This window comes from Fukomys damarensis, unplaced genomic scaffold (genome assembly GCF_012274545.1).
Source record: "Fukomys damarensis isolate Sample0158 unplaced genomic scaffold, DMR_v1.0_HiC HiC_scaffold_32, whole genome shotgun sequence".
Lineage (NCBI taxonomy): Eukaryota > Metazoa > Chordata > Mammalia > Rodentia > Bathyergidae > Fukomys > Fukomys damarensis.
In genome coordinates this window covers 4231015-4243549 of record NW_022900944.1, presented here as the reverse complement: position 1 = coordinate 4243549, position 12535 = coordinate 4231015, and the positions used below count along the sequence as shown (strand labels likewise).

Genomic DNA, 12535 nt, shown 5'->3' with positions numbered 1-12535 from the left:
CCCTTTTTATTGGTTCATTTTAAAAAAGAAAAAACTGTTATTACTCCTAAGTATTTCATTAGCTCTGTTTCATTATGAGGAAAGGGAAACACTAAGGTTTGACTAATACAGGGGATAAAGCCTACACCATGATTGAAATAGTCCCATTTTAATAAAGGCAAATATTCGGGATTTATAAACTATACAGCAACTGCTGAGAGGGGATGAGAGGAGAGTGTAACATGTCTTCTAGGCATGACACAGTCTGATAAAAAAATCTCCCTGGCATTTCTTATTGAAATGATCAACTAATTAAAAATAAAAGTACACCCATTTGTTTAAAAACTGACACTTCCTACTGATAAAATTGTTTGAACTCCTACTTGCTGTTTTACAGATAACCAGTTTTTAAAAAAACAATGATTCTCTTATTAATAAAGGCATTTTCATTGCCCTTTGCAGATCTACTCCAAACTACCGAAGAAGGAAAGAAAATGTACTTACTTCAGCATGGAGGCTGGGGGTTTTATTCTAAAATTTAATTCTTTGCTAGTTTATTCTAAGATGAATTTAATAGTCGACCAGGAAAATTATTTTTATAAAGGTTATTTTATGAGCAGAAAATATAGAAAAAAGTAATAAAAAATGCCAAGCTGTTTCTTTCCTTTACAAAGCCAAATATTTCATTACAGACTTGGTTTGTAATGTTGGAATTTAACCCTTTGGGGCCACTACTATTTTCAGAACTCCATATAAATATTATATCTAAAAATTAATTGGTAATTTAAACTTTCCTCTTTTTTCTTCAAATTTCTTCTTTTCCTAACTGTTGACTTTCAAAAATTCACAGAATGAGCATGCTTCTTGCAGAGTGGCTTGTCCTTCTTGGAGAAGAATGTCTGTCCTTCCAAACTTTCACAACATACCTGAAAAAGAAATGTTATTTAAGAGAATGTCATTATTTGAATCAAATATGCTAGTGAAGGGGCAGGTGACTTTTTTCCCTCAGTGGATACTATGACAAAATGCTACAGATGGTTGTTTATACCTTGACATTTCAAGATTACTATGACATTTTGTGCCATCTTTAAAAAGCAAGGAAGAACAGCTTTTTTTCCTGGAATATATTCTGATTTGTTTAAATCACTGATTAATCAATTACTTTTCTTTATTGGGAGGGAATCCAATGAAAAATACATGAAGAATTCACATTAAATGTAATTTTCTCCCCAAATTCTACTCAATGCTTTAAATCTGTTTCCTATGGTAGAAAACTAAGGTATTCAAAAGGGGAAACAGTTGCTTTGACCAACAGTCTCAGCCCCATTTTAGCCTGCTCCCGAACAGGCAAGCATAGAATACTTGAGATTTATTTTTAATTCACTTCTTTAATGAAACCATTAATTCATGAAAAATATTAATGAATTTCTTTAATTCACTTGTTTCTTACATTGAAAAACCCGGTCAGTGTCAGGCTGTGGGAACATGTCCTCGGTTATCCACACTTACTCTGTATTTTTTCTACTTCCTTTGTTATCAATGCTCATGAGCAGCTCCACAAATTTTAGCAAATTCGCTAAAAGTCACTGTTTTTATAGATTTTTATGAAGTTTAGAAGACAGATGAGGTAAATGAGAAAGGGTTTAAAGGTACTGTTTGGAGAAATCATTTTACTTTAATTAATATTACTTTTCCCCTTCATACAATGGGCACTGAACTATTAGATATATTAAATCTAACTGAAAACTGAAGTGTTTCCGCAGAACATCTTTACTGCATGTATTTTAGGTAATGTTACTATGGATCTATCCTAATTATTCAACGAATCCCAAAATATTAAAGTATCAAATTGAAATAGATATTTTATTACATGTTTATTATAGTCTCACAAAAGAAAAGAATGTCCACAGGGTATTGATGAGGAAATAAATCAACACATAATTTATTTCTAGTGTTGGTTCAATAATCATTTTATAACTGTTTATTTATATTTAAAGAAGTGTCTAATGTTTTCAAAAACTACTAAAATATACCCAATGGTGTTTAAGAGAAAAAAAAAAACAGACTCACTATTTTAAGATATACACAGATTCTCTTTATAGACAAAAATGTATTAAAAATGCTATTTTCTCTTAGGAGTAAAGGTTTTATCATGTGCCACATGATTTCAAAAGGTGCCAACATTCTGATAAACAACTTTTAAATTATTTTTTTCTCTTTTGGATTGAAGGCCCTAACACTCCAGTGCTATTATTTTCATTAAGTATTTAGGCTAGAACCAGCCACCCTGCACTACTTTAGCTAGGGGATTTCAGAGTTACTTACTGAGCACACAAAGCAAGTGTCGTGCCAGGTGTAGCCTAGAGCTTCCAGAAACATGTCTCCAGCTTCTATGGGGAATTCACATCCATGGCAGATAGTGCCAAAAAGGGCATAATAATCTGTATTGGGAGAGCGAGGAGAGATGCAGTTTAAATATGACAAAACCTTAGAATGATAGTTTATAGAGGACAGAAACAAAACTGGGATTAAATGAGATGCCGAAGGCAAAGATAGTAGCAATCAGAAAAATTTTCAAGAAACAGCATATTTGGTTTGTGACTCGTTTAGGATGTTTCACGTTTCTCTTGGTAAATAGTATTTACATTGAGAGATGCCGAAGGCAAAGATAGTAGCAATCAGAAAAATTTTCAAGAAACAGCATATTTGGTTTGTGACTCGTTTAGGATGTTTCACGTTTCTCTTGGTAAATAGTATTTACACAATTTAACATTCTTTATTATATTTTTTCGTCATACTTCTCCAACTATCTTGTAGAAGGATAAAAGAATATTATTCCGATAAAAATATTTAATAATTAATAATAAAATTAACTACTTGAGAACAAATATCTGACATTAGCAAATTTCACAGGGTATCTGATCTGATAAAGAGTTAGTGTCATGGCTGAGTTTCTAAGCCAGACCAAATCACAATACTCGCCACAGTATTTTTTAGTTTATTTCTCTTTTAATTATTGCTACTAAATTAGAATGTTATCATTTTTTTCTTTTCTTTTACACAGCTCCACTCACTACTGTGCTGACTCAAGATTGCCCTCAGCTGAGGGCAAGCAGGCTGTAAACTATTCGATGCACCCTTTTCAGCAGTCTTCAATAACCTGAGTACCATGGGCTCAAGATATGCCGGGTCTTGTTTGCCAGGTGTCAATCTAGGCATTCAGAGGCACAGTGATGGAGAAGATAAGTGGATGCTTTCCTCATGGGCCTTACAGTCTCACTGGGAACAGGATGTCATCATTTATTGAATATTAAAGAGAAGCGGAAAGAAGTAATTACAGGTTGTGCTAAGTACCGTGAAGGAAATAAAACAGTGTTATGATACAGAATAATTTGGGCATGTGTGTGCATGCTTCAGAGGAAGGCTAGGATAGGATAGGCTTTTCTGGGGTGATAAAAGGTACTATGGGGGTAACAGCCTGAGCTGCAGTGTGACCTTCCTACCTCAGTCTCCCAGAATGCTGGGATTACAGGCGTGTGCTACCACAGTCGGGTTCACATCTTAAAAACATTACTGTAGTTGCTCTTTAGGAGATGAGGAATATATATATTAACTGATGATTACAATGCCCAGGCGAAGAATAAGAGCAATTTGCATTTGGTGACAGTTGAGATGGAGGAAAAATAAATCCTCATTACACTGGAAGTAGAGCTGCCAGGATTTACTTTTTAGGTGGGGATATGAGAAGAACAGGAGAAAGGGCAGAATCCAAAGTGCCCTGTAGGGTTTTGGATAACAACAGGGAAGGCTGAGTTAAAAGAACTGGTATGAGAAGTTAAAGAAAAAGAAAACAAAAACAGATCATGATGGTTAGAAGCAACATTAACGTGAGTCTTTAAAATATTTTTCTAATTCTGTAAGAAATTCTTTGTGTATTTAAAATGTGACTTCTTAGAATACATTAAATATGATATGAAGGTTAGATAGCTTTCTGTTTTGGCTAGAGAGGAATTACCTGCCAGTTAGTCAAAACATCCTGCAAAGCTTCTAAAACAAGCAAACCAACCATCTAACCAAACAACCACCATCGGGAAAAATAGGTCCTTCTTAAGAAAGATTAAGTGGAATTATAAAATGCGAAATATTCTGCTTGAATAGGGCAGGCAGCTTGTAGCCAAATCTATACCGACACAACCCAAGGAGTATCTTACTGGCATTTCAGCCAGAGTATATCTAAGCTATTCTTATTTAAGGAGCCAAGGGAAGGCAAAAATAAGAGAATACTGAGTAGGTAAGGAAGGTTCAAGTTATGTGGACCCAGCTTCAGATTAGAAAGTGACTTCTGGAACTGACTACTCTAGAATATTCCCTTCTTCTAGCACCACAGTTGTGAATTTAAGGTAAAGTAAAAGTAAAACTCAATAGTAGAAAGATAGTGATAGTAAGTGGAGATATGATACGGGGAAAATATTTCATATTTAAAAATACGTATTATTCTAGTAATATCTAAGCAAAAGCATTATTAATAAATGCTATACATGTTCATTTATAGCTGTTGGAAAGTAAAAGGAAATGTTCAGAGTTCAGGTGGTAAGATAAGTGGAGGTGATTAGAACTTAATCTATTAAAAATAATTTTGCCAAGGGAGCAATCCAAGCTAGGACTGCCGGCCCATTCAGCAAAAGAAACAAAAGATTTCAAGTTTATTTTCAAAGCAGTTATCTTAAACAGCAAACCAGTAATGTATTCCAGAGTTGAACATCTCTCATGTTTGTACCCATTCAAAATCCACTATTGGACCATAAGACGTAGTTTTAAATACACGATTTGGCAGGATTTGTATCTATAAATTATAGGATACTTATACAAAATATTTTTCCTACTAAGTAATGCTTACAATTCTTTTTTATACATGTGTTTGACATTATTATTTCTTATTTATTGGTACAATTCAGATATACACAATGATCACATTTATCATAGGGAATTTGTACCTGTACATGATGTATCTTTTTTTGGTTTTCACTGAGTTTATGGGTATCTTTTAGATATACAGTACAGTTACATTCATCATTGGGATCTTGTACCTTTACATGTATCTTAGTTCTTATTTTTACAATTCTTAATTTTCATAATGAAGTTGAGAATATCTGTTTTGATGAAGTTCACAAAAACTTTTTTGCCATATATTCAGAGCAATATTGAAATACTTTTCAAACCAATTAGGAAATCTACTTGGCCTAGCATTTGTTTCAAGTTTACAGCAATATATGGGTTAATATTTGGCCTTTACTCAAAACTCAAGTAACTAATGGCTCATGATCTTACCGGTCTCACAGTAGGGTTCACCGTCCTCTAAGTGGAAAACATTATTACGAATGGGTTTTCCACAGGCCACACACACAAAACAGGAAACATGCCAAGTTTGCTTCAAAGCATTGATGACTTCCTGTTACAAAAAGGTAATTGGATTTAAAGAAAGATGACAATAAGTACACAGATGCTTATTCTAATAGCTGTACCATATAACCCGGTAGAGCTTCACCTTTACCTTGAGCTTTTTGTCACAGTAACAGGAGCTATTTAACGACAGAATTATCAAAATCTGTATTGCTATGTGTTTTTCACAAACAGAAATCAATAAACTTATTTAAAGAATGGTTATTGCTATTTAAACCTTCTACATAATGGTGAATAAGGGAAATATTTCTTAAGTGCTTGCATCCAAACATTTTGCTTTCTTAAAAAGGATGACAGGAAACAGTAACTTACAAAAGTTTCATAGCACATATTATTTCAAAAATATCATGGAGGAGAAGGGAAGCATCTAAAAACTAAAATCTATTTTTGATGCAGTACAGAAGCAATAATGTAATCGGTATGTTCCAATCAATTTGGCTTGTGTTTAGGCTTTTGGAAATCAGCTGTGGCTGCACTATGTACTTACTCAAATCAGTGTCAAAAATCTGAACGATAAAGTACAGATTCTATTCTAGTCAGTTATGGTCTGATTGTCAATTGTACCAATGTATCAAAGACTTGGGCCAGAGTTTAATTAGCGAAAGACGTTTGGGGGAATTAGTTTTGCAAGGATTATTTCTTTGGATGGTGAATACAGGGGTATTAAAAGTTATTATTTGCTTCTAACACTCTTACTTGACTTTATTTATTAATCTTGAATCGACAAAACACATTTTATAAACAAAAATGGTATTAATGCATATATTACTGGTTATTTGTCATCATTTAGGAAGGTACAGGATGAACTGTTCTCCTTTGTTCCCAACATGGATGTATTAACACAGACATACTTATGGTGGCATATTTATAGTGTTCTCAAAGTTTTAGACCCACATAAAGATACACTCAAAACCTCATACCAACTTTGCACACTTAGGGTATCAGTTAGGGATCAGCAAAGCCACTTCCAACTTTTATATGGGGCTAGGAACTTTTGCTCCTTCTAAAACCAAATTCCAGCCTCTAGTCACCCATGAGAAATGTGTGACCCTTACTCTAATTGGAATGTAGATATTCTACAACAGGACTTTCACTTATTCATCACTATTTATAATGTATCTGATTCTTCAATTACTTTTTGCAAAAAAAAATCCATGTGGTTTGAAATTATTTTTCTATCACAGGTAAATGCCCATAAAATTGAAGTTACATTTTAAAAATGTCACGTGCATTTGAGGAAAATATATAAATTATAAGCCTCACATTTTAAATTCTTTTTGAGGTCAGTGTCCTGTGCTTGAACCCTGATAAGTGGGGGAATGCTGCTCTTATAAAAGCTATGGAATTTAATTTAAAACAGTGAAGGTGTCAGTTCTGAGAACTCTGATGTGTGTGGTCCTGTGCGATCTCTTCATTCCTGAGAAAACAAGAGTCCTGTTGAGGTAGCACACCCACAGTAAATTATTTTTCCCCTGCAGTGGCTAGACTTTCACTGGACAAGCCAACACTCAGTAAGACAAAACGAAAGACAACCTAACCCCGTGAGTCCGATATACTCCCCACAGAGGCCTATTTAGTTTGCTTTACAATACTAAATAGTGATGAAAGGAGAGAGCATGGATAAAGCAAGGAGAAAATAAAAAGATGGAAGAGTTTCATAACAAAAAATATCTTGTTTTAAAACTCACTAAGAATTTAAAAAAGCAATTTCAAATACTTACTCCAAGGATCTTCCTTTGGCATCGGCCACATTCAGGAGCCAGGAATTTCTCATAGCACAGCTCACAATACAGTGCCCCCTTTTCCTCTACAAATCCAATGTAGGCCATTGTATTTTTGCAGTGAGCGCATTTAAACTCTTCTGGGTGCCACGATTTCCCCAGTGCCACTAGAAATGGTCCCCTGCCAGATGAAAACAGGTGAATTTGGTTTAGGAATTAAAGGATCTACAGTCCGGATGGGAATCATGCAATGTCCAAACACAGTACTTGCTTAACTTTCCTTCTCACCGACTGCACAGGAACATTGCATTTATGTGAAGAAAAAGGGGAGAGGAGTAAGAGACCTCCAGGATTCTTTAAGAAAGGCCACCCCCCTTTCAGTCTGCAGGGGACTTGGCGGTTTGTTTTACTGAGCATCAGTGTGTCAATCTGTGTACAGAATCATTAGGGTTAGAGAATGAGGGTGTTAACTAGGACAGAAGACTAAGAGCCCTGAACAACAACGTATGCTTTAAGCAGAGATGAAAATCTGACATTTCTAGAAAGTAAATAAAAGCAGAATCTGTTTGATAATGTCAGTCTTAAAACAGTAATAGAAAATATTTCACTTAATTTCTCTTCCCCACACACTGGGTCATATGCTCATTTCTTAACTTTATTAAACACATCAAATTTCCATCCTCCAAAATGACTACAGAAACTATAAACTATATGCAAACTAAAGCTACTTGGAAAAGCTTTACTTTATTTCAACAGTCTGATTCATCTTTCAATTTTCCATTCTATTGTGGTAAGGACCTCTAACAGGAGACCCACTCAGCAGATCTGTAAGTCCGCCCGACAGTACTGTGAGCCAGCAGCCCAATGTCACACAGCAGATCTCAGCACTTACTCATCATACACAACTGAGATTTCATACCCAATGCTTAACAATTCCCCTCGCCTCTTCTCTAAACGCCACTGGCTTTTGTATCAAGGTAACATGTTCCTCAAGGGCTTTTTTTTCTTCACTGAGTTCTGTACAGTAATGAACTGATGAGATGGGCTTAGTTTGCTTGCCAGGAATCCATTATGAAGCCTTCTGTGGTCTCGACACAGGTGAGATGAGCCATTCTAGCCACTGCAACATGATTTTCAGCAGCTACCTCATGCTGATTTTTTTCAGAGTGGCTTTACCTCCAAGGTACTTTTACATTTATCTAATTTGTTCATCCAGCACTCCTGTGAGATACACCAAGGCATTTATTACAAACTCAGTTTCACAGATGGGATATGGAGATGAGATATAAAATGTTCAAAAGATAGGACAAATACTAGAAAATCACTAAGCCAAGGACAGAAGCCGAATTTTCTGATTTCTACTATACTACTCTAGTCAACTAATATTTGGCCTTCAGTCTCACTACCATCAACCACGATAATGAAGTGACTATAAGGTAATCGTTAGCATCAAATATAGAACTTCTGGACAGATTATAATCAGGAAAAGTCATAGCAATGAGCATCACACAGAGCATTTAAAAAATCTAACAATAACATAAACATTGCTTTCTCTAATGATCTCCAACTGATTAATTCTTTGAAAACAGACTGATGTTTACTCGGATGTTTACCTAATTCTGCAAATCAGGAAAGTACAAAGTTTCTTGATAAATAGTTCATTTTTTTCCCCATATGGACATAACCATATTTTCAGCTCTACTTTTTGTTACCTTTTTTTTTTTTTAACTTTTTAGTTTTGGTTTTTCTTTAGACAGGGTCTCACTCTGGAAGTCAGGCTGCCCTTGAACTTACTATATAGCCTAGGCTGGCCTCAAACTCTGGAGGATCTTCCTACCTCAACATCCCCAGTGCTGGGATGACAGGCAAGTACCACCATGCCCTGCCCGCTAACTTGTTTCTTACTAACAAAGCCTGGCAAGTGCAAGGTCCTGAGTTTGACCCCAGGTACAAAAACCAAAACCAAAAACCAAAAATGTTATTTTGTATTGAGCCAGCCCATTCAGCTCTCTTACATTTAAGATAGTTTGTTATTATTATTTTTCAAACTTTAGGATTCTATAGTTTTGCTATGACTAACAAGGAGCACTTAGGTTACCTAATTCCTGCCAAAGAAGGCAAGGCTAAAGGTTACCTATTACTTTCTGTGGACTGTCTCTGCGTTTCTAACTGGCTTACAGTCTTAACAATTCTTCTATTTAGTCTTCTCACTGTAGATTTGGCAAGTAGTTTACCTGCAAAGATAAATGAGGAAGTCACTCTGCTGAAAGCTGGACAAAGTTTTTTATGAGTATCCTGAGCTGTTCCACCAGGTAGCTATCCGGTCATATACACATTGGCTAAATTTATGTGACCATAAATACAACAGGACAGAAGTTTGGGGTTTTATATTATAATTTGTATGGATATTAAAAGAGATTCAAAATAATTTATAGGACTGGGCTGAATTTTTTATTAAGGCACATCTTCAGCCCATCTGCAAGGCCCAGTTCCCTTTGAGGCCAGTAGATTGATCTGGCTCCTCGGCTGACAAAGGAAATCAGTTCAGCCTCACACTCTGCCTTCTGCTAAAGAATAAGTGCTGCCACATACCTGCCATAGAAATACTGTAAAATTGCTCCTGAAACATGTCTATCAGAGCTACCAGATGCTATCTGATGAAGTTCATGCAAGAAAAAAGGTAACACTTATTTGTGAATAATTGCCTAATGATCTCCATTTTCTAGATATTCTAAAGTATGTGTTCACCAAGTCAGACAGAGAGAACTGGGTTCTATGCATCACATAATTTGGGTATTTGGGTGTGGGCGTCACCACAGGATTATTCCTTTTCTGAACAGTGCTTGGGAAACAGCTCTCTGAAATTCACCTCTGCCTGTCCTGCAGGTTGCGGTAGAAGAGTGTCCTCAGATCACACACTGGGACTCCTTGGAAATATTCCTACCAGATTTTTGCAATAGGAACAGTTTTGCTTCTCTTGAGCAACTATTTTATTTAATTGTGCAGCAGCCTGCAAAATGAGCTTTCTTTTTTGGTGATCCCTAGAAGGCTTCAAGCCAGAGTTGTAGCCTATGCATAGGCAACAGTGTAAGTCAGTCACAGTTGAAGATACTGTCTCACTAGTGGGATTTTTAATGGCCCCGCTCACACTCTTCATTCATTTGACCTTTTTTAATTCAGAGGGTTGTTTATATTTCATATCATTAAAAGTCTCTAAAAACATTATGGCATGAATTTTACTATTAATAAATACTGTAAAAGTATACTCAAATGAATAAGGAATTCATTTTCTCCGTACCTTTAAAACAGGAGTTGAAATGACGCTTCCTCTAGCCAGATCTCTTTCCTCACACGAGCACGCTCAGGGCATACACTGGCCTAACATGCTACTTCTTGTGGCAGTGAAAGAGCATCATTCCTACCAATGCCCTCGGAGTTCTATATGAACAATAAAAGTCTTGCATATAACAAAGTGCTCTCTTCTCTGTGTCCACAAAGACTAATTTAACAAATTCATTAACAGGGATTAACACAAAATAGGTTCCTCTTGTTCCAGGTAGGATTAGGTTTCCATTTGTGAACTGGAACAACAGGCTTAGATACTGCAAGGTGGAATTAAATATTCAGTTCCCCTTTACTGTACTCTACACCCTTACTAAATACACATTGACAGAAAAAGGAAAGGAGGGGAGAGAGTTAAAGCATTTGATTAGTTGAAACAGAACAGCTATGGCAGGAAATATTTTACTCTGTTTATCTTCTGTGACTTGAGCTGAAAAGGAAAATAGAAGGTGGAGGCAGGAAGAAGTATGACAGGGAAGAGTTCAGAGAAGAAGAAAAGCTTACATACAGGAAGGTGAAAGGAATTGCAAAGTTCAACAGGCACAGTAGGAACTGAGCTTCTAAATTAAATGTTCATTTCTTGCTTCATTATTTAATTCTCACAATGGTCCCAGTGATAGAAATGAATTCCATCAAAGAGATGAATAAAACATCAGAGGAGTTAGCCAATTTTCCTAAAATCATGTGAATGATGAACTGTAAAACTAGACTCTTCCAAAGCCTGGTCATGTAGATTAAAATTTGTTTGATCAAAGTTGTTGCACGGAATGAAATAAAAACCAAAGTCTACAAAGGTCACATTAAGAAACAAAAAACCTTCATGTGCCAAGAAACAAAATGGAATGTGATATTCCACCTAATAAGAATGTATAAATATATATTTATATATCTAAATACATAAACTAGCTCTAAACATATATGTACATAATAGAAATGTACAAATACTACTAAATTACTTTAAATCTTTTATACTGTCCAAATTTTAGGAAGGGCCTAGCACAAGCAAAGATAGCAAGAATAACATAATCAGAGGAACAGGTTGAAAGTGGGAAAGTTAACTGAGAAAAACTGGGCACACACACACACACCAGTGATGAACAAAGACACACCTAGGAAGACAAGTGAAGGAGAATCAAATACATAGTGACTATCTTTCAAGTCTTATACTACTTAAAATGAGAAATAACTACAATCTTTCCCAAATTTGGAAACTCTGTATTGGCCACTTTTTTATTATTGTTTTTGTGGTACTGGGGATTGAACCCAGGGACAGTCTTCCATTGAGATACATTCCCAGCCCTCCCTTGTCCTTTGTGCTCATCCTGAGACAAGGCCTAGTAAGTAGCCCAGGCCGGCACTGAAATGGCCCTCTTCCTGCCTGCCTCGGCAGTCAGTGATTACAGATGTGCACCACCACACTGGTGTGACCCTTAGTTCTTCATCTCCAGTGAACTGTGCCTGACCTTTCCAATGTAAAACATTAAAACATGTAGTTTTAAAAAATATGAGAAAATTAAAAAATAAAACATCTGTAAGGGGGGAGGGGGGTGAAGGGAGGGCAGGGACAAGGGGAAAAAAATGAGAACCAAGACCTGTCATGCAAAGGTACAAGATTCCAATAGTGAATGTAACTGTACTGTATACCTAAAATGTACCAATAAACTCAATTAAAAAACATGCAGTTTTCTTTTCATTGAAGGTTGTCTTTCATTTGCAATCTTTTAAAATACTGCAGAAAGCTGTGCATGGTGGCATACACCTTAATCCCAGCATTTAGGATGCTGAGGCAGCCAGATTACAAACCAAAGCTCAGCCTAGGCAATTTAGCAAGGCTTTATCTCAAAATAAAAAATAAAAAGGTCTAGGGATATAGCTCTAGTGCAAAGGTTCCAGGTTTAATGCTCAGTACTGTAAAAACAACAACAACAACAACAAAATAAAAACCAAAATCAAACATACAAAACCCTAAAACCAACCAAAACCCTTAAAATGCTATTACCAGCTATAGTGTGTATTTTTTTTTTTTTTTTTTT

General features: G+C 35.8%; 1 protein-coding gene across 5 annotated transcripts in view; it reads right to left on the bottom strand.

The window, feature by feature from the left end:
* Nucleotides 1–280: 280 nt before the first annotated feature.
* Nucleotides 281–12535, bottom strand: part of Pdlim5 (PDZ and LIM domain 5) — a 235851-nt gene continuing 223596 nt past the window's right edge. For all 5 annotated transcript variants that reach the window (XM_033758010.1, XM_019210570.2, XM_010643692.3 and 2 more), the window contains 4 exons: nucleotides 7161–7341; nucleotides 5308–5428; nucleotides 2305–2420; nucleotides 281–905 (listed from right to left, as the gene is read on the bottom strand). In XM_033758010.1, the coding sequence (XP_033613901.1) occupies nucleotides 816–905; nucleotides 2305–2420; nucleotides 5308–5428; nucleotides 7161–7341 (508 nt within the window). In that variant the 3' untranslated portion in view covers nucleotides 281–815. The remainder of the gene's footprint in view (nucleotides 906–2304; nucleotides 2421–5307; nucleotides 5429–7160; nucleotides 7342–12535) is intronic.